The sequence below is a fragment of the Ambystoma mexicanum genome, chromosome 13 (assembly GCF_040938575.1).
Source record: "Ambystoma mexicanum isolate Mex_15411 chromosome 13, UKY_AmexF1_1, whole genome shotgun sequence".
In the NCBI taxonomy this organism is placed as follows: Eukaryota; Metazoa; Chordata; class Amphibia; order Caudata; family Ambystomatidae; genus Ambystoma; species Ambystoma mexicanum.
In genome coordinates, this window is record NC_090938.1 from 489923197 (window position 1) to 489946380 (window position 23184).

At 43.9% G+C, this 23184-nt stretch overlaps 1 protein-coding gene across 1 annotated transcript in view; it reads right to left on the reverse strand.

The window, feature by feature from the left end:
* Window positions 1-23184, reverse strand: part of MRC2 (mannose receptor C-type 2) — a 587074-nt gene that overhangs the window by 526177 nt on the left and 37713 nt on the right. Inside the window, exon 2 of the mRNA XM_069634149.1 lies at window positions 18072-18455. Within this exon, the coding sequence (XP_069490250.1) occupies window positions 18072-18455 (384 nt within the window). The remainder of the gene's footprint in view (window positions 1-18071; window positions 18456-23184) is intronic.

A 23184-nucleotide genomic window follows, 5' to 3' on the forward strand; every position in this document is an offset into this window, starting at 1 on the left:
TTATAGACCCCCAGCTATTTTGAATGGACTCAGGTCTTTTTAATTTTAACTCCAGAGTGAGTGGGACTTTTTTCTCACTCTCGTGTGTTTTTTTCTGACTAGGATTTTTGTGTTTTACTGTTTTATGGAGTCTGGTAAATTCCATAGGCATCACCTTTTTGCATTCTGGCACACAGCATCTTTTGTGCAGTGCCACTGAGAAGTACCTTGGACTGCTCTTAATAATGAACTACATTTTCTAGGGTGAACTACTGTTCCCAAGAATAGTAAGATGACCCATGTCTAACTTACCTTTTCCTTTGGGGGTCCAGCACATACCACCCTATGTAGAGTGCTGGGGGGTTACATAGTAACTCCTTTAACCCATTCTTCATGTAACATTCTGTTACACTAATTCACTTGAATGGCTGGTGGTAGTGGTTTTCTTTTTACTACCTTGTGTGATGCATCTGCAGGCTGATTTCTCAGCTACAGTACAGCACCCAAAGGTGACCATTTTCTTAAAAAGGCCCCAGTCTTCTTTTTTCACCATTTCTTGTCAGTTAGTTTCTTCTGGGCTTTTACTCTGTTTGAATCAGGTTTCAGTCCTTGGGTGTATTTTGCCTTTGGCGGGCTTCAGCCGTGAAGGTCGCCCAGTATCCAGTGTGTCTGGAAAGGCAGAAGTGAGGGAGGAGCCCAAAGCCTCCTCCTTTGTCTCTAGGTGTGCCCGAGTGAAACCAGTTCCAATTGGCCGGCTGGCTGTCCTGGAGACAGCCACCCTGGTGGGTGATTGACAGCCTAGCGCTTTGAATGAATGGGAACTTGCATAAAAAGCAAGGTTTTTGGGACTAGAGGCAGAGTCGACCACTGGAGGACAACATCCGATGAAGAAGACATGAAGAGACGCCAGCAACACCCTCTTGGACCGCAAAGTGCCCGATGAAGCCCTGCAGCTGTGCTAACCCCATTTTAGTTATCGACTGGAAGACCTGTACGGGATGACTTCCTCCCTTAGGCTAGTGGGACTAATTAGCCTCAAGACAAACTATTTTGGTGCAACCCCTGCCTTTCTGCATGTTTCCAAGGCTGCAGAATCCCAATACACGGGGTACCTCAACCGTCTGTGATTGCATTATCTTCTAAAGTGCGAATACAGCCAAAACTTAGTGGGCATCGAGAGGACCCTACAGAAGCAGGAAGTCTGCATCCAGAGTCCCCTCACCACAGTCCAGGACCGAGGGATCAAGGAACTTCTAACCAGAGCTGTTAGTTCTTCTGCGGCGATGAGAACAAGGTGCCAAAACCACAAGGAGCCGCTGAATCAAGAGGATTCCATTGCTGCAGAGTCCCTCTCTCAAGTAACGCCATAGGAGCCCGCCAGATATCCTCCCTTAAGTCACCACAGCCAAGGACCAGGAACAAGGGTCTGCTGCACTGCAACCAGAAGGAATCCAGTTGGAAGACATTCTTCCATTCACAGGTACTGTGGGGCTTGGGGTACATGATCATTTTGCCATTTGGGGTGCTTCCTACCTTGCGGAGTGCTATTTCACCTTACTCTGAGTTGACCTCAACTCACTTGCACTGGCCTTTCAGCTTGTGCTTCTTCAAGGTGACTCCTCTTGAGTTGCTGCAATTCTCCATTTAAACTACTGACTACTTAAAGAGAGCATCAGAACTTTGTACTGCCCCATTGACTTTGGCTGTCCTGGTTCCCTAAAGGCCCCCTTCTAAACCTATTGGCATTGGCAGGGCTTGTTCCCTTGCAGGCTTTAATTGTTGAACACTATAATTGCTGGGATAAAAGACTGCCTGCATTCCTTTGGGAGAATCCAACTGTTTTTATAGAATACCAGTATGTTCTGATCTAACCCTAACCTTTCCCTCCTTTATAACTCAATACTGCAAAGGTGATACAAAATAAGTGTTATACGGACCTCAAATTATGTCACCCTTGGTGCTGGAAAATGTGTAACATATAAAAGAATTACTCACCTGCTTTATTGTTCACTTTGTGAACTGAATTCTAACTTGGGATTAATGTTACTGCTAGTTACTGCCTTTTAAAGAATGCTTTAAATATCTTTATATAATAAATATTTATTTATACACAACTTTAAGTGTGTAAGTGTTTACTTGGATACCTGTATTTACTGATTTTATTGTACAGCTCACATTACCCCACTTAAGATAAGCCTGGCTGCTCAGTCAAACTACCAACTTGTGTAGTACTGGCCTATATTAAAAGGTGGGTTACCTAATACCAAGAGATAGGTCTTTTGTAGTTCCATGCCAATTGGACTGCACTAATTCTTACCTAACAATACTGTCGTATTGAGAGTGTGCTTCTCTACGTCTGGGTGGGGAGAAGAATGTTCGGCATGGAACAGTAGCACTAACCAGCCTCTGGGAAGCTTACGGGGCAGGGCTTGTAAAGAGCTGGTAGGGCAAAAAACATGAATACAAGTGCATGTAGACTTTCAAGACACTGGACAATGGTTTAAATAGACATTACTGTTTCATGAGTCACTATCCTGAATAGCAAGACATACATTACTCATCGTAATCGTATTTCTGGTGCTTGCATCTGCTTAGATTCACATGCTGTGCATATAGTCCAAAGGAGGATTTCACAGGGGCAATGTGCTGGTCTTGGAAGCAAGACCACACAGAGCAACAGAGGTTTGAATCCCGGAACCATGCTTAGAAACCGAACTCTGGAATTAAGTAAGTTAGTAAAAAAAAAAAAAAAGAAAACACATGTATAATAATAGTCCGACATCTAGTGGTAATCACAGAGTATTTCATCTTTCCTTCGAAGGGGGGGGGGGAAGAAGGGTGGGAGCATTTGAATTTAAGCACATTCAAGCACCATAAATACAATTACAGCAAGTAATGCATGCCTTCGGATACTTGTGAATCTGCTTAGAATCACATGCTGTGCATAGACTAATGCGCAGTACCAGGAGATGGTGGTGGGATGTGTGAAGGAACAGTAGCAAAGAGATGTCTTAGCACCACTTGTCCCACCTGAGAATCAGTCTTAGAGTGTCTGTCTAAGCAGTAATGCTGAGTGAAAGTGTGAACACAACTCCAGGTAGCCGCTTTGCAAATAAAATCAAGTGGAACATTTGCAATAAAGTCTATAGTAGTTCCTCAAGTAGAATGTGCTCTAGGTGTAAAGGGTAATACTCTCTTAGCCAGAGAGTAACATAGTTGGATGCATTTAAAAATCCATCTAGAGATTGCCGATTTAGAGACTGGGTCCCCTTCCCTACCAGCAGCAACATAGACAAAGATTTGGTCCGTCATTCTTAGTGGTATTGTTTTATCAAGGTTATGCAACACTCCTCTTCTAACACCTAGTGTATGGAGGCTTCTTTTAGTTGAGTTAGTGGGATGCTGAAATAAGTTGCAAGTTCCATGGATTGGTTCGCATGGAATTTAGAAATGTATTTAGGCACAAAGCGTGGGTGTGTGCATAGTACAACTTTGTCCTTATGAACTGTAACAAATGGGTCTTGAACTGAGAATCTGCAGTTCACTAACTCTTCTGATCGAGATAAAAATAACCACTAGAAAAGCAGTCTTATAGGGGAGACCCTTAAGACTAGCTTTAGGCATTGGCTCAATTCGTTTTGTAATAAAGTTCAAATCTCACCCGTGAGTTGGGTTAGAAATAGGAGGGTTAAGTATTTTAACCCCTTCCATGAATACCATAATCACTGGAATTTTCCACCATGACACCTTGCTCCGAGATGTGTACACAGAGAGGGCAGCAAGGTGGACTTTTATGGAGTTGAAAACAAGTCCTGAATCCAATAGGTGCGTTAGATAAAGGACTAGATCTTTAGGTGAACAGTCGAACAACAATGCCTGGTGTTATGTTTTTGTGCCTCTCTCTAAGAATGTCCATACATCTTTGAGGTAATAGGAGGTGCCCAAACTCTAGGATTTAGGGAGCAAGGCTGCCAAGTTGAGCGTTCGACGGAATGGGTGTAGTGTCTTCCCCTGGTCTTGTAACAGGATGTTGTATGGGAAAGGCAGTTTTCTCTGTGGGAAATGTGGCACTCATGAGATGAGAGAACCACATTGCACCACCAGGATTAGTGCGACTTGTTCCTTGTGCATCTTGTGAACTAGCCAGAGTAGGGGAACTGGGGGAAAAGCATATGCAAATCTCCCTGACCATGTTATCCAGAGACCGTTCTCCTTGGACTTTCTATGTGGGTACCTGGAGGCGTAATCTGGGCATTGTGTGTTCTCCAGCATTGCAAAAAGGTCAATGTCTGGAAAACCCCATTCTGCAAAGACGTTGTGTAAGATGTGTTCTTGCAAGTGTCACTCATGTTCTATGGGTAGCTGCAAGTCTCTACTCAGTACGTCTGAGTCTGGAACAGGTTGTGCGAGTAGGAACATGTCATGCTCGAGTACCCATTTTCAAATGTTCTGTGACAGTTGGAACAACCCTGGACAGCGAGTGCTCCCCTGTTTGTTCAGGTAATACATGGCTGCGTTTCTGTCCGCAACGATCAGAAGGTACCCTTGCAGTTGTATTTGAAAGGCTTGCACGGCTTTGAACACAGCAAGTAGTTCCAACAGAGTGATATGTTTGGTTGCTACTGATTGGGACCACATGCCGTCTGTCCTAGGAGTTGAACTCCTCATCCTGAAAGGGATGAGTCGGTCGTCAAAGTGGCTTCTACTGTGCGGGTGGTGAAGGATTTCCCTTTGAGAAGGTTCTCCTTCGACCACCACTGCAAAGACTGAACGAGGGCTGTTGAGACAACCACTAGATAATGCCACTGACCACTTGCCTGACCCATTGGCTCGAGAGCCACTCCTGCATAGGACGCAGACGGCCGTGTGAATTAGGAAGATGCAGGATGCCATCATCCCCAACAGTCTTTTCGCGCTCTGAAACGTGTACGAGCACAATACAAATAAAATATCAATTCAATCACATGGCTTTGCGTAGGGTTACATGATAACTGGCTACATACTGAGGGATCTGGAACAGAATGTTTTGAACCCTCTTGTCAGAATGGAAGACTTGTCTGTCTTCTGTTCGAATAAGGGCTCCTAGAAACAGTTTGACTTGACTGGGGACCAGACTTTACTTTTCTCGTTGATTGAGAACCCCAGGTTGAAAAGAAGATCTAGTCTTTTGGGTGTTCCCCAGACACACCTGGTTCAAGTCTCCACTTATGAGCCACTCGTCGAGATAAGGGTACACTGCAATGGACCGACTGCACAGGTGAGCTGCCACCACTTCTAGTAACTTGGTAAACACCCTCAGAGCTGAGGCAATGCAGAAAACGAGAACTTACTGAGTGTTCCCAATCTTGAACCAGAGGTACTCTGTTAGCTGGCAACAATGAAATATGAAAGTATGCATCTTTCATATCCAAGGTGGCCATGTAATTCCCCTGTTTGAGCAGAGGGATTACTTCCTTTAGAGCTGTCATCCTGAACATTTGAGGGTTGACATACTTGTCTGCAGGATGCAGATCTAAAACAAGGTGCATGGTTAGATCCTTTATGAATAAATACTTGTTTACCTGAAGATCTGGGACAACCTCGATTGCTCCCTTCTGCAGCAGGATCTGTATTTTTTCCATCAGGATTTGTAGATGTTCTGGTGACAGCTGTGTGCTTTTCAGCCGATGGCATCAGGGTGGATGTAGGAATTCTTTGCCATAACCGTGCTGACTGTTTGGAGGACCCACTGATCGGAGGGGATTCCCTCCTATGCGTGAGTGAAAGGTGTTAGTCATCCCCCTACTGGGGAGACATGGGAGGGGACCTGAACCACTGAGTCATTTACCGGCGGAGGCAGAAAATCCTCTGGCTGACTAATTTCTCCCCCCCCAACATTTCCACGCCGAAATCCCTGTTGTTGAGGAGTTTGGAGGCTGCCGGAATAGCTCTGGCCAGAATACCAGTGCGAACTGCCAGTTCCATAGGCACCTTGAGCTAATCGGGGGGAAAGGTTTGTCCACGAAAGGATCAGCAGGTATTAAAGACCCCCTCATCAAACAAATGGCTTGGCCAAGATTTGATTTACAGACGTTTAGGGTTTCATGCTCCTTCGTGATTTCGAGGGCTTCGTCACTGCTTTGCCAAAGAGGGCGGAGTCTTCAACATGCTTATTAAGAAGTGAGGCCTGTGTCTCAGGCTTGAAACCAGAATCATTTAGCCATGCATATCGCTTCAACAGGGTGCCTTCCGCCAGTACCCTACCCGCAGTCTCCACTGAGTAATGGGTGTTCTTTAGTATGTTTTGCTTCACTTGACGCCCTTTGTGTACCACTGCTAGAAGCTGTGATTTAGTAGGCTATGCAACATTTTGTAGGCCTTCGTGCACCAGTACAAGTCACTATAGCTAGCAAGAAGTGCAGTGTTAGCTACACAGGTGCTCTAAGCAGCCGACTAATTAATGCACTTCCCAAGGGCATAACGCTTCTTGCAGCCCGTGTCGGATGGAGACTCTTGACTAAGACAGTGGGACCTCCGCCTGTTTCCTGAGTGTGGTAACAACAAGGGAGTCCAGAATGGAATGTCCCCTGATGTAAAGGGGTCCGAAGGTGCGGAATGAAACATTTTCTCTACCCTTGGGTTGAGTGCCTGAGTAAGGGAGGGCGTCAGCAAGGTGGGGTTAGTGCACTTCTTGATCGAGTTTAGAAACAGCATGGCCTGGCTGACGGGAACTTAAACTTTGAGGATATCCTCAACAGAATGCAAGTCAGGCACTGTCTCCTTTGTTTTGATTTTAAAGTGGTCCGCAGCCTTCCTGAGGAGAGTGTTTAATAGCATTCTGTCATCTATTGGCAAAGCCTCCTGGGGTGGAGAGACGTGAGGACCGTCCAAGAGTATATTGTCAGGGTCGGCCTCATGGGCAGGGGTAGTGGGCCAAATTTCCTAGTCATCAGCGGGGGTCCGGGCATCTGGATGGTGTCCAACCAAAGGATCAGAAAAAAAGGATAGAATGCTCTTTTTTTCGAATCCAAAAGGACCGGAAAAAAAAGGGTTGAATGCTTTTTTATTTATTTATATATTTTTTATAGTTTGGTATGCAAAAAAAAAGTTTTTTTAAAAAGAAAACAGGGGCTGGGGGGGAACCCCCCCATAAAAAAAAACTAAAAAAAAACAAAAAAAAAATCTACCTTTTTTCAGTCCTTTTAGTGTCGAAAAAAAGGCATTCGATCCTTTTGTTTTAGATCCTATCACCTATAACCATCTGGATACTGAGAGCCATTATCCGAATACGTGACATAATAGATATCATCTGGGTCATAATGATCATCCTGGAAGATATTCTCAGGAAGATCTGGCAAATGACGTCTAGGAGGAGAGGAAAAATGTGTCCCAGGAGAGTGGTGCATTGGGGACTTCAAGGGCCTAGGACAATACATTCTGACATCTTATTTATGCATGCCTCAAACCTTTCTCTTGTCCATGCATAGGAAGAGGCATCCTCAGGAAGAGGAAAGGCAGATCCACGAGTAGGGGCATGGGAAAGCTTCTGCTGGAGTCTGAAGTTTGTTATTGGAGGGAAAGCGCATTTCGGCGTGTCTTTTGATGCCCCTGCAACATGCACCAAACCTTTAGGGGTGGCACCTGTGGTGAGAGGAAAGAGAGAGAGAAAGAAAGAGAAAGAGAGAAAGAAAGAGAAAGAGAGAAAGAAAGAGAAAGAGAGAAAGAAAGAGAAAGAGAGAAAGAGAGAGAAAGAGAGAGAAAGAGAGAGAAAGAGAGAGAAAGAGAGAGAAAGAGAGAGAAAGAAAGAGAAAGAGAGAGAAAGAAAGAGAAAGAGAGAGAAAGAGAGAGAAAGAGAGAGAAAGAGAGAGAAAGAGAGAGAAAGAGAGAGAAAGGAGTTCCACTTAAATATGCAAAAATCAAATTGCATTTCTCAGAAAAAGTGGAAACATGAGATAAGAGCGGCAACCAGGAAGAAGAGAGGAAAGAAATACCAGGGGAGAGACGCAGATACCAGGAAGGGAGAAAAGGAACCCATTTCTGTACCAGTGAAGAACCCAATGGCGTTTACCCTCTGCACAGAAGGTACAGGGGATAACGGGAGACCCGGGGAAGGGAGTGTCACTCATTACCGGACTGCTCCTACTTGTCACAGTCACAAGAGTAAAGATAGAAGAGTGAATGGGAATCATTAGCAGAATACTCATACTCGTCAGAGTTAAGAGAACAAAAGACATAATCAGAATGAATGAGAATCATTATTTAAATTCATACTTGTCATTACCAAGACAAAGAAAAAACAAGAGAGGCTGCACATTATTAATATAAAGCTCTTACTCGTCACAGCAGAAGACACAATTAGAAAATCAGGAATACTCATATTCACCTCGGTCTAGAGGGAGAGAGGAAATACAAGAAGAGTAATAAAAAGAAACCTACAAGATAAAGGTATTGGAAATGATCCAAATGATTGTAAAGCATACCAAGAAGGTCCAAAAGGACAGGAGAGTCCGTCCTAAAAGAGGAATTGAACAAGGAATCAAACTTGGTGAAAATATCTCAAGTTTAGAAATATAAGAAACATCACAGAGGGCAAAAATAATTGTTGGAAAAACAACCCATGAAAAGAGAAGGATCAATCGTTATAGAGGAACATCAGGAGAAGAAACCCAAAGTCAAGAACACATTAAATGAACTATATGAACTAAAGTGATTACTAAAGACTATATAAAGATCATCTATAGAAGAGTGGCCCGAAGACAAGTCAAGAAACCTCAGGAGAAGAGTTATTAAAGTGTTAGGTTCAGATAGGGTAGAGTTGGGCAGTTCATCCTTGTCAGACATTCATGTTTAATCAGAGTCTGTGTCCTCCTTGTGACCTATTCCACTTCCCAGAGGCTGGTTAGTGCTCCTGTTCCATGCAACAGTTGTTTCCCTCCCTAGCCAGATGTAGAGAAGCACACTCAATAAGACAGTATCCTTTCATACCAGCCTTCACAAGACATGACTAATGGCTCCCCCTCCGTATTGGCCTTCTGGGAGTACAATTCTGAAAATGTGACCAACAGCCTGAATAATTTTCCAACAAGTGGCTGGCTGCATTTCCTATCCCAACCTTAAACGTAGATGGGCATCCTCCGCAAAAGGCAATAGACTGGCAAACGGCTAGGTTTAAGACATACTGGCCTTCAGAAGGTCTGCACATGCTAGGACTTAAACCAACCCATTTATTCATGCCTCAGAGCAGCCCAGCACTTTATTTTACTCTTGCCAGCTTGCATGTCATTTTTAGAGCCCCCTTTAAATCTTTGCGACGGGAATGATGGGGCGGAGGTAGGTAGGGGAAGAGGACTTCGGAAGCGTAGGGCCCTTTTTGAGAGAAACCAATCCAAATCAGACCCCAACAGATAATTGCCCTGCTATTTCAAAAGCCTCATTCTCTCACTATGCATGATGAAGTAATTTGAAAAATTCAAAAGCTTGCAAATAAATTACTTTGTTAGCCTAAGGTATACTCTTTTTGTCTGTTTTGGGGGCATCACTTATTATATTTCCATTGGCTAATAAGGTACTGAACTCGTCTGTGTGTCTCCCAATTGTGGCAACCATTAATAAGGCACAGAGCTCCCAGGAGATTTTGCACAATCCGAGTTACTGTTTCAGTCAATTTATAGGGTCTGTAGGGAATACTCCTCTCGAGCTATGCAGAACAACCTCACTTATGACAATCTCCTCAAACTACAAAATCACTGCATACTGTAGCAGAATCCCCCAAACTCCATGGAATTGTATCCCCAGGGTTACAGGAACAACCAACCTCTCCGACTCCTCCCACCGCCCATTATAGCCACAACTATTGAGAGACTTTGCTCAGAATATATTACATTGATTTATCTCAGATTATTTTAAAATTGTCTTAAATCACAGAAAAAGAAAAAAGAAAAGATGCAAAGACATTGACAGCAGATTAAGACTACAAGCAGCCCTAAACAGAAGCAGTGTACTAACAGCTTCAATCCAAACCAAAAAGAAAAGCAATACAAATATTCCCCATCATAAAACAAGCATTGGCAATACCAACCGTTTGGGCATTTCGGTAAGCATGGGAAAGGAACTTGCCAGGCACTGCTGTAGTGGTAACTGGCTATTGATGATTGCCGGTAGAAAAGGGCTCAAAATGAAGATTGCTAAGCATGAGCTAAAAGCAGCTCCTGGGTATCTAGAACCAACCAGGAGCCAACACCAGAGAACAAGGAGCTAGAACAAAGTGTTCCGTAAGTCTACCTTCTACATACGATGCAAACTTTTTTGTCCATTATTTATTGTCTTTATGCTTTAAAATGTTGCATAGATGTGTCCTAATGTTTATATATAGATTGCCCCACATGTACAGAGTTAAATTAACGTAGATGTGCTTGTTCAACATCAGTTGACCTGGGGAGCCAAAAGTAGCTCATGGTAGCTGTTGGTGTCAAGCTAACCAGGTTCTTCTAGGCTACAAGCAGGAGCTAAATAGCTCCTCTCAATTACGAACCGTGCCTGGGCATCCAATAGCAGTGCCTGGCAAATACCTAGTACTAATGCCCATGTAAAAACTATGTGCATTTACAACTCCAATGGAGTCATTAACTCTCAGAAGACTGCTTTGAGAAAACACTGGCAGGCACCGGAGTGCAATGTCTGATGGTGCGGCTTGATTAAAGCAAGCTGAAAGAGTTCCCACAAGGAAGTGTTCTAGGTGGTGAGAAGCAGGAACTGGGTGGGAATGGTCATAGGGATTAGCATGGCCATGGCCAGTCAATAGGGGGCAGGGCAAACAAACAAACGTCTACACGTTTTGTGTCCCTGATCAAATGCCATTTCTCCCCCTCTGTACTCTAATGTAATATTTTCCGCTTACAGGTGATGCTAAAGTGCCACCTAATAGTCCAAACTAAAAAGGAAACGTCTTCCTAAGAGCCTACAGCCTGCTTCTAAACACATCCAAAAAAATTAATGAAAAAAAAACATCTTTCCATGTGCATGAATTACTAAGGACAATGCAGCATGGATTAAAGGAAGATTTTGGAGTTAAAATCTAATTGTACTAAAAACAAACACAAATCTCATTGGGAATGGGAATTACTTTTTTTTACTGCCCAAGACATCACTTTACTCCAAACCTCAAACAATAGGAAGCAGCGAGGCCACTAGGGGGTGCAGAAATGATGGCAGCCTTCTGACCATGTCCCAGAGCTCCTTCCCCAGGGAAGATGAGAGTTACACGTTCCCCCAGCTACCAAAGTGGCTCTTAAGTGAGTGGAAGGGACGAGGCATCAGACACAGCGCCTTCCCAACCGGAGGGGTAGAGAAAGCCCCTCAGAGCCCCGATGAGTATTGGCAGAACAAGACCTGGTCAAGACTACCCAGGCTTCAATTTAAGTTTAAGGTGCGGAAGACGACAACAGTGACTCCCACAACTAAAACGGAGGAGCTGGATGCTAGACTGCCGACACCTGGGCCTCACAATCAATGTCCTTTTCACATATAAGACCAAATGAGCTAGACAGGGTCCCTACAACAGTTTAAGTGAAGGGAAGAGAGCAAAATGGAGATGGAAAAGAGACAACCTGAAACCTAGATGACTGTCCCCACCCTCATCCCCAGCGGATGGCCCGGGTGCGATGAAAGGGGACATCGATCCTGGATGAAATCAGGGGTATGTGATCAGACAGAGGAGTCAGACTAGATGAGATGAACAACAGAATTGATGGCATGGTAGAAAGAGTGCAAGGCCTTGAAGCAAATCAAACCTCGGTCTAACATTTGGAACTTCACCTCAAGCTTGATGACATCAAAAATAGGGATCAACGAACAAGTTGGACTTCTTCGAAATCCAAGAAAAATAAGGGGATTCCACCAGAGGCAATGACAGATTTATCAAAGAAATTCTGGACATCCTACTTCAAGACAAAGGAAGGGTCAAGGTTCCAGTTGACAGAGCTTACAGAGTTGGTGGTGGCAGGGGGTGGGGTGAGGGGGGAGGAGGGGTGGGGGGGCGTCGCTCGAAGATCGTTGCTTGTCTGATTCCACTACTACTCTGAAAAAATGTGGATTCCATATAAAGCAAAAAGTCTAAGGCCCTTGGATTATGGAAACTCCCAATCATGATTTATCAAAATCTCTCTTCCTACACCTTGACAAGGCTCAAACAATGTAAAGCCTTAACCCAATGGATAAGACTTAAGGGAATTAGGTACAGGTGGGTCAACCCTTTTTCTATAACCTTTGACTGAGAAGGCGTGAAATTTCAACAAATTATGGTAGATGATTGATGATTTGGACTGTGACATGATTTGATAAAGGAAGACATCAGACCATTGCAGACTAGTAGACATTCGCGAAGGGAGCAACAAGACACAAAAGTACTGAAAGAAGAAAAGTTCAGGAATCAACACTACCAAACCACAGAAATAAGATAAATAGGAGAACAGATCAAAATGTCTGAATGGAGGGGTTAATTTGACGAATGAGACTGAAATTAAAAGTGATGCTGGTGCAGTACTGGTACTACCCCATCCTGGAGGTATGGGTAAATACATGCAAATCCTGTGTTGCAAAAAGGGGGTGGGGAATAGGGATTCTCGGACTGCGAGTAGGGCCCAGGCTGCATGATGTGGGAAGAGGGGCATCCCTTAAATTTGATTAACAAACCCAATTGTCTAGTTCATAGAAGTGGTTCCGGTCAAGGGACGGGCAGTTAAAACCCAAGACTCAGACTATAGGGGGGAAGTGTGTTAAGGTTTTAAGATGAGGTTTTGTTTCTTAAAATGCCCCCCCTTTTTGTGGTACAACCCTGCTAATAGGCATTGGAGGCAAGAGCGAACGTCTCTAGCACTGGGGACTAGAGGGGCGGGGGGGGCATATCCCATATGCCGTTTTATCGCCCATTTCAAACCACAGGTAAGAGGTTCCAGATTAAGGATGGTCTATTTAAGGGTAGGGAGGGTCCTACAAACTTGTTCGGAAGAAGATATGAGAACTGAACCACTAAAGAAATGAAGACAACCTTCTACTCAAAATGAGCAAATTGAATGCAAGGGGAAGAAACTCTTGCCATGAGAGATCCCTGATAAAGAGTTTAAAAGGTTGAAGTTAGGCATCTTGTGTATAAAGGAAACACCTAGTAGAAGACAACGAGCCTCGTCATAGAGGCGGTGGAAAAAAAAAAAAAAAAAAGAGAGCTTACTTCGCCTCTAGAGGGAGAAAAAAGGGGAGTAGCTATTGTACTGAGACACCAAGGTGCTTGATATAAAGGGCATCGTACGTGACCGGGGAGGCCAATACCTCTTCCAGAAGGGCTGTTACTGTAGCACCAAGATCACCATTGCCTCAATCTACTGTCCCAACATTGGTTTAGTTGCTTTTTGAGAAAGGATGAGTCGCCGCTTCAGATTGTTTTTGGATGGGGTTGTCTTCTTAGTGCCTGGTGACTAACATGGTACTGGACTCAGATAGTGATGGGTTGCGAGCCAAGGACACGCTGAAGAAGGAAGGCCAGTTTAGAGAATCTGCTAAATTGGAAGAAATAAATGAGGAACAAGTCTAGGGAACTTATAGAAAGCCTATAAGTACCACAACTCCTTTGCTCATATTGAGCTGATCCTCGTAGACTCTGTAGTCCTCTGCTCTATCAAAGAAGCCAAAACCTATGCCACCCCGTGGTCTGACCCCAGTCTCGTTTTAATCACCCTAGGATATAAGGAATGCAGTGCCTAATGTGGGAGGTGGATGTGCAGTGATTACCTTTTAAAAACCGGGAAGCTGAAGGAAGAGATGGCATCAACAATTGGGGATTATTTTGAATTTAATGACACCAGTGAGTTTTCAACCTCATTTCTCGTGAAAACCACAAACTAAGGTCACACAGAAAACCAGAACAGATAAAAAAAGAAACTGCTAAGAATAAAAACTGCAATCAGGAGAGCAAGGAAGTGACAATGTTACATATAGTCTGTAAGATTGCTCAGCGGGTTGAGTGCTTTCTGCATTTGTGTCCGATCTGCAGGTCACAGATCTGAATCCCTGCAAGGCCAACTCAGCCTTTTGTCCTTCCAAGGTCGATAAAGAAGTACCAACTCCAGTGGGTGATATCGTATGTACATATGTTCTATGTAAAACGCTTAGGCGTAAGCGCTATATAAATAACACATCATCATATACCCGCTTGAAATAAGCTTTTCCTTACACCCTGGAAGTTAACACTCTATTAACCATTGAAACAAAGTGGATCTAAGATTCCTCAAACAAAAGTATTATGAAAAGCAGTAGAATGCAGGCAAACTCCTGGTGTGAAGGCTTAGGGAGCAACAACAATCACATGCGGTGAGCAGCATAAAAAATAATGGGCGGCATAAAATATGGGGCAAAGAGAATTGTGGTGGAATTTTTGAACTTTTATGAGAACCTTTATGCCTCGGAATATGATGGAGATAAATCCATAATTAAAACTGTTTTAAGAGATTATATCTCTCCAAGCTGCCCCCAGACAATGATCTGCTACTTGACTCCATGATAACGGTTGAAGAGGTTATAGCAACAATAAACGTGTATTAAAAGCAACAAGTCCTAGGGATGATGGAATCACCATGAGACTATACAAGTTCCTCCTCTTCGTTCTTGCCCTTAATCTTGTTAAGTGGTTTAATGAGGTACTGGCAAAAGATTTTCTTCCTTGTTCCATATTAGGAGCTATTGTTACTGGTATTCCCAAGGACGGTAAAGATCCGGACCTGTGTCTTTCATATAGACCCATCTCTTCATTGAGCAAAGAAGTTCAAATTCTGGCTAAAATTCTGGGAATGGAGTGGATGGCTTACTACCTTCGCTTATTCACAGGGACCAGGATGGGTTCATTAGAGGTAACCAGGACTCTTGATAACATCGGAAAAACACTTTCCACAATACTTAACCTGATCCACATTGTCCAAACAAGGAAAGTCCTACCTGGTCTCACCAGATGCTAAAAAAGTGTGATCATATGGAGTGGGCACTTAGGACTATAGTCCCGACTAGGTTTGGGGAACATTTGAAAATTAGGGTGATGTCTCTCTATGAGATACCTGCGACCAGACTAATAATCAATGCAGTCTTGGGAGGATAACTCAGGGGCAACACGCTCGCCTTCGAAGCAAGACGATGCAGAGCAACAGAGGCTTGATCCCCGGGTTTGCACTTAGAAACCTCTGGGTATTAAGGGAGTTATAAATAACCAATTATAAAAATGGTAATTCTGTTTGAGCCCCTTCCAATTGTTTAAAGGCACAAGATGGGGGTTTCCCTGCCCCTCCCACCCCCACTGTGGGCCCTGGTGACAGAGCCACTAGCAGCAGCCATTAGGGCTGGACTCGTGGAATCCAGGGGAAGATTGTGCCGAGTGGAATTTAAGCTCTAGGTTTGCCAACTATATTCTTTGGGATTTGACGTGGCTGGACAAAACTCTGCACTAGATGAAGAAAGTCCTGAAAGAATATGGGGCTCTAGTGGGACACAAAACTAATTACACAGCCCCCACCCCCCGGATAGGACAGACTAGAAACGCATCATGAAAAAGTAGAGAAAAAATATGGGATGACCCTAGAGAAACGTAATAAAATATTTGGGTATCGAGGCTCCAAGTTACCTTAATGACTACATAGATGTAATTGTGATCCTTTGATAAGCGTGTTAAAACAAGATCTAAGAAGGTGGACTAATACTACCTTACCTTAGGTTGGCTGCAGTTAGGATTAATAATCTTCCAGGACTCCTTTTTACCATCCTTCCTTCACGGCCCCAAAGACTTTTTTTTTCTCCAAAGAAGTAGATTAAATAATGTATAGATTTATCTGGCAGGACCAAAGGGCAAGCGTGGGATGGAAAATTCTTACTCTCCCCAAAGATGAAGAGGGCTTTGGATTCCTAGATTTCTTTCATTATTATAAGACTGTCCAGCTTAGAGTCATGCTGGAACCAGAGTGAACCCGAGGACCTGCTGGTAATATCCAAGGGACTGCGCAACCCATCCAAGGAAGGGGTGCGATTTACTATGGGCGCTTAGAAAGTCCTTCAGGAGATCCAGAACCACCCAATTTTGAGGGTCATATGGGACCTCTAGAGGGCTGGTGGGGTCAACAGGAAACTGTCCACATGGCCATCTCCCCTGAGCTGCATCTAGGGACCCCCGCCCCACCTGGGATGACCGGTATCGCAATAACTTAAAAATTATCCGATTTAGGAATAGAGAGTCGGACAACTCTTCTCCGAGGACGGATTTAAGGGCTATGAGGAAATGTAGGCTATGCTGGGTAACAAGAACAGTGTCTTTCAATATCCAAGTCTAAAAGGTAACATTGTGAACCCCAAGTGCAGGTCATATGTTCTCAGGGAACTTTAGAAAAGATCCTAGATTCTGCCCAAACCAGGAAGGACATTATATCTAAGATATATAGAATATTGGAGACAAATCTTATGAAACCTACATTTAAGAAATACTGGGAGGATGAGAGGAAGTTGTGGGTACATCTATCCCAGATAACCTTTGGGGAAAGATCTACAAGTTGTCTTTTCACGGGAACCATTAAAACCATGCTAAGGAACAAAATGTTAAGATTCTCCGTGGGTAACCCAGAGACCCAGTAAAGCGGTCTTAAGATGTTTACAGGGTTTTTCCTGCATTGAAGAAAAAGGGGGTGGTGCCATTCTGTGACCACCATTCACATGTGGTGGACGTGTCTCACCATTCAGGTGTTTTGGGTGGGCCTGCACAGCTGGATTAAGGACATAAATGGAGTCTCCCTACAGTTAGACCCCTTTACATTGGTGTTTGGACCACCCAGCAAGGATTAGAAGGCGTATAGGCTACCATGGATGTGGGAGGCTTTACTACGAGCAGGGCGAATGGGGGTGACTGAAGTGGAAACAACCCCCCCACCACTGACCAGTTGCAAAGGTGTAGGATGTATATCCGATGGAGAAACAGCCATGCATGTCTCACAACTACCTCTCTACTTTCATAGAGGAATGGGGTACTTTTATAGACATTCTGAGCAACCCGATTAATACCCATTAACGCAAGAAAGAAACGCCATTAGGGATCATGTAACAAGATTACAGCGACTACTGGTATATAGGCAACCCGTACCAGCCCAAGAAAGGTGTGAAGATTTAATGAAGGACTTAAGTTTGTAGTTCCTCTAACATCTAACACCACGTTTTGTAGTCCCTGAATTGAAGTAGATGTGCTGCGCTTCAGATCATCCCATGGACCCCCCCCCCACCTCATGTGTGTCTTGTCAAGCTCATGTCTTGTATCGAGGGTAACGTCCGTCTTGTTTCACTTTATCTACATAAAAAAATAAAAAAAAATGATAATTTAAATGGGACACTGGAAAGTTTGTTGCGATACCTTATTTGGTGATTTGTGCCTCGTTTACTAAATGGTCACCTTTTTCTTTTTTATCATTAATTTGATGGTATTTAATGTTTTACTAGTAAATCGCGAGATGCATTATTACGATAAACCCAATAAAAAACATTGATAAAAAAAATACCGAGAAAAATCCTCCCATTTCAAATTCTTATTTGGAGCCAGACGGCAATGCCTACCTGCTTTGGCCATTTCCACACCTTCGGCAACAATGTACATTCAACGCATTCTCCAGCTCGCTTTGCTCCCACACTATCAATATCCCTTTGCAACCGAGAAGCTTCCGAATTCCAACTTGTGGCCGATAGGTTCCATTCTCATACCATATTCAGGGAAGCATGGGATTTCCCGAGGGAGGACACCACCCCTTCCATGGAGCCCATACCCGGTGATCTGATATTCTTGGAACCGCATCTAAACCACTGCATTCCTAAGGTCTTACAATGCCTCAATCAGATCCAGACTCAATCTAGACTATACTTGACCTTCTCTGGAGGGAAAGTTCTACAGACCAAAACAACCATCCACTGTTTCCTCAAAGGCCAAATAGGAGATCTTGAAAAAAGAATAACCTACCAAAATACAAATGCACCCAAAAGAGAAAAACATTAGATTTCTTTACAGCATGCAGCATTGATTAATGCAGAGGAAGAGCGGATTCCATCTTTACCTGCATAAGCTCTCGAACAGATGCTGGAATCCGTGCTGTGGATCCATAGCTGCCCATCCTTTGCTGCAGCCTGTGAGGTGTTCCCTGCCCTGGGGTTCAGCACCTGGGAGATCTGCTCCTCCAGTGACTTGCAGCGCCGCATCACGTTGAAAGACTCGTGGTCGCACTCTTTGGTGATGGCGGCCGTCACAGTAGTGGTGTTGCTGGGTAGGGGAATCCAGAGACACTGCATGGCCCCGACGTTAAAGAGACGCCCGCGCGAGACCCACAGCCATTGCTGGGACGTGGAGTTGCTATTGCAGGCTTTTGAGACGTAGACGGTGGAGTCTCGGACCTCCAAGCAGCCCTGGGATTCATTACTAAAGATCAGAAAGGTGTTGGGATCTGTGAAGTGCAAAGGAAAAGATAAAAAAGGAAATGGGTTACTAAAGTGCCATTGCAGACTCACAGAACAAAAACATACCTGCGCTAGGCCACTGCAAACGCACAATGAAGCAAGGACAACAGAAACTGCCACACATCAAACTAAAGATCTGAGCCAGGCCATTGCAAATTCACGTGCACACATAGAACGATATGAACCGGACAACATCAAATCCACATAAACACAGTCCATACCAGTCAGAAGATATAACGAACATTAAAAACGTGTGATTTGTTCCACCTCTGGCATTTTAATTGTGCGACACTATAAATGATTTCTAACTATTTTAGACGAGTGTGGTGCAAAGACCCTTTTTGCACTATCCACTCCACATTACAGGGGTTTGAGCCTCTCCAGAGGTTTTCAACTACGACTGATGTGTCACCATTGACTATGCTGGCTAGGGCTGATGGGAGTTGTAGTCCAAAGCATCTACACATCCAAAAATTGCAGACCCTTGGATGCTGCATTACAAGAGCTCCATTCTTCACATGGACAGACGTACAGGTGCGGTGCACATGGATGCAGGCTGTCAACTTTACTGCGCTTGTGCGGTTCTCCGCATGCATCGCACTGCAAGCCGTACCTACGAACCACACCTCAAAGCCATTTAAAGAACAGAAACAACTACATCGTAAGGACAAATGTTATTTTCTTGGTAGGGCGGAAGTAAAAGCAACTATTTTTGAAGTATGCATTTTCAGCTTTTGAATGAAGCTTGCACATTGAAATAAACTTAGTTTAGCCTTTGCTGGAGATGCAGGGACCCCAAATTCCACTGACGTCAGCAAAGGTTTCTTCACAGCCTGATGTTAAATGGAACAAGGTTTAAGCAAATATTTATGAACTGGTTGCTGGACATAGCTCTGTGCTAGATGGCAGGGGAGCTGCAGCGCTGAAACTCTACATAGCACAAGAAAGGAGCATAATACTTTGGCCGTAAAAATAAGCTTGGCTTTGTTTTGGGGCCTTACCGGAAGGTCTCTGTACTTCTCGTAGAACATTGTGTGCAGTGTTCTATTAGACATAATGCCCCTCTTTCTTGACCCATTACTGGGTGGTAACTGCCCTCTGAATGCAGCATTATTGCTTAATACAGATTAGCATGGACTTCATTCTCCATGATGTCACTGTGCCCCTGGGATCAATAGTTGGCCCAAAGCCAAATCCATCTCCTTGAGATCACCTTCATCTGAAAGAAGCATTTTATTAAACGGACATTCAACAGCCAAAACCTATTGGCGATGCCAATTCTGTTTTCTTGTGCATTAGTACTGGAAGGCAGGAGGACAGAAAACTGAGCCTCGGTACCAGAAGCCCTCAAAAGAACTTTAAGGAACAGGCGGTCGATCCTACAGTGACCGATGGAAGGATCAAAATTAGGATTGTATAAGGGAGAGCTACAAGCAGCTCCTTGGTATCCAGCCGGTGCTACCACTGGGGAACAAGGAGCTAGCACATAGCGTTACGCAAATCTAACTTCCACATAACATGCAAGCCGATAATGGTATCAATTATGACCCTGTTAGGCTTTAAATCTCATATAGAGGTGTCCCAATGTTTATTTGCAGATTGTCCCAAATGCACAGAGTTGAAGTCACTTAGATTTGTTGGTCCGGCATCAGTTGGCATGAGGAGCCAAAAGTAGCTCCTGGTAACTATTGGTTTTAAGCTAACCAGGTTCTTCTAGGCTACACCCAGGATCTAAATAGCTCCCAGCACCTTCAGTTTCAAACCCTGCTATGTGAAGTGTACACAACTGTGCATGCAGGTTTGTAGGTCAGCTTGCTAGCAGTATGTGCAATTTTACAAGCCAAAGTTCGACAAAACCACCATTTTCAAAAGTCGGTTGCAAATGTTTACTCTAGGTGAACTCTACATATCTGCCCCCATGGGATCCCTTGCGAGCAGGACACCAAGTAGTAAAAAGGCTGTGGAGAGCGGATGAGCGCACAGAAGGAATAAAGCACCCTCAAGTGTATTTAAAGACAATATTCAAGTCCTCCCAGAGTTCATGACCTTATGAGGACTCAGCCTTGACCCCACCCCCTCCCTCTTGGCAGAACACAGCAGGCACGTGCCTCCTATTTATTTTTAAAAATTAAATCTGAGAAACCGACTACGGCATGGATTACACAACGGGTCCCTCATCATTTCCCTAAAGTAATAGAATTTCAAGAGTACTGCGACACCCCCAGCACATTTGCAACAGCGTCAAGTTAATGAGCATATTTGATTAATCTGGCAACGTGGCCGCCACACCCTCGTCGCTGGCCTCCGTCGAGGGTCGGACTGGGGCATGAAATTGGCTCGGACACCAATGAAAAGTAGCCCGCAATGGCAAAACGGCAACCCTTTCCTACCATGACAGACTGTTTGCATAATGCCCGAGGGGAGTGTTTTGATGCATTTAAAGAATAATTGTTCAGCAACACTGTTCAAAACCATCAGCTGCACAATGAAGCCGCTCATTTTTGGCTAGAAAAAATGGATTATTGCGACCACATACAGCTGACCCACACTAGCATATATGGCCTGCACGTAAGGCCCACACTTTAGGTTTGTTGACAACAATTCGTTTGATAGAGAGACGAGGCACTTACCACGCGTAGGCCACCCTAAGAAACGTGATTGATACACGACCACTCCATGTAGGTTACGGAGTCTCTGTTGTGAATTTAACTGTTGATATACATACAGTGCAAATATATATATGTGGTGATCGTCTGTTTTGTATATTTGTGAACATGTTTTAATATACTGTGCCATATTGATGAAAAAATAAATACCTTGTCTGGCACAAGGATGAAAATATTGACACATAAATGTGTTGGATTTTTTTTCCATTGAGGTCAAGAAATCCTGGAATATAAATTGGATTGCCAGGACAAGTTCATAAAATTGTATTTGTAGTAACATTGTATTTGTAGTTCGTACTAGTGTCACTGTGCCAAACAGAGGAATGAGGTTCCATCTCAAAGTGGAGAGGTCTAGTTAGGATGGGTTAATATTGTAGAATGCGTTAGCCAGACACTTTCTCTGCGTGGTGCAGTGTCGAGAGGTCACTTGTGCGGCCTGGGTGCATTGTTGCTTTGACCGGTAGCATTATGGCTTGCATTAGCAGAAGAGCCATGGCTTGAACAGTTTCCTTAACACTTGGGGCATGTTTCACAGAACGTTTTCCTATGGGATTGCGCCATTATAAAAGACGTCCATGAATCAGGCCCTTGGTATTTAAGCAAGGCCCTTGGTATTTAAGCAAGGCAAGTACCGTCTTTGCACTGCTGAAATTGCGCTGCCTCCTCGCAAAGCGGCTTCCCTGATACATTAGCAGGGTGACATGAACAGCCCTTCCACATGAAAGACCGACTGCCACTGCACCATGCCTTCAAGTGGTGCTCTCCCTCGAAGACAATATGTCGCAAATATACGATTTTTATATAGTGCCTAATATCAGAAGCAGTTCTCAGGGCAACACTTTTTGAGGCAGGAGTACAAAACGTTATGGGAGTCCAACAACTATTAAGGAAGTATATAATTAGGTCTCATTTTTGACAAGAGTATTTTAAAGCAAGTATAAATATATTTTAATATTACAGTGTAAGTGTTTTGTTGTCAGCTAATAATTTTACTTGAAATTCGTTTAAAGGATAAAAATGCTTACTTAACAGAAGAGATATATAACATGGCCTGCGGTAGCGGCCATGTAGTTATGGTTAAGTTGCTAAACCCATAGGAAGAGCGCTTTATGGGCGTCTTATAACTTCACTCCCCCTGGACGAATCCTCACCAAACATTGCAAAAAAAAGTATACGGCCCACTGAATTCTTTTGCAAAGTTTGATGTTCCAGGGGGGTGGCGGCAAAGTTATCGGGGGTCCCAAAATTTATTGGAGAAAACATTGTAGTCACGCCTACAGCCTAAACCGCTGGACGGATTTTCACCAAATTTGCAGCAGGAGCGGCAGCTTGGTCCCAAAGCGTGCTTTTGTAAATTTAGTGAAAATCCATCCAGTAGATTTTTTTTTAAAACGACCAAAAAGTAAGTCTCAAAAAATTAGTCATATCTATGTCCGCTCTGCGGACACACCTCTCCGTTTGCTCCGCAGACAGGACACCGATTGGCTAATAGACTTGCGTCATGTCCACGGACACACAATGTGTTTGCTGATTGGTTGGAGTGAAGCGTGAGGTGTGTCAGAATTTTGCAAACGCCTGCCATCTTGGATTCGCGGACATCACAGTAAAAACATAAAAAATACAACATTGCACTTGTCAAACTCGGGAGGTGTAGGGTGATGAGGATGGGATGGAATATGGGTGCAAGAAGCAACAAAAATGGGCGTTTTTCGCTGCGAAAGTCTGCGAACAGTACGGATGTTCGCAAACAGTCCTGTTAAGTTCGCAGACACATCTGCAATACAGGGTTGGTGAAAAGCAGTTCTTGGATGGCTTATAACTTTGGCGCCACTTAATGAAACTGCATGATATTATGCAATTATATTCATGGCCTGATCCCGAATGTATTTGCAAAGTTTGGTAAGATTCTGTCAAGAGGGGACAAAATTAGAGGGCGGTCTCAAAATAATGTAAAGGCTTATAAATGAGGTGCCTTGTGACGAATCTGCACTTAATTTGGCAAACTGATAATACATACAGATATACATGTTTTTGCGAAGATTGGTGGGAT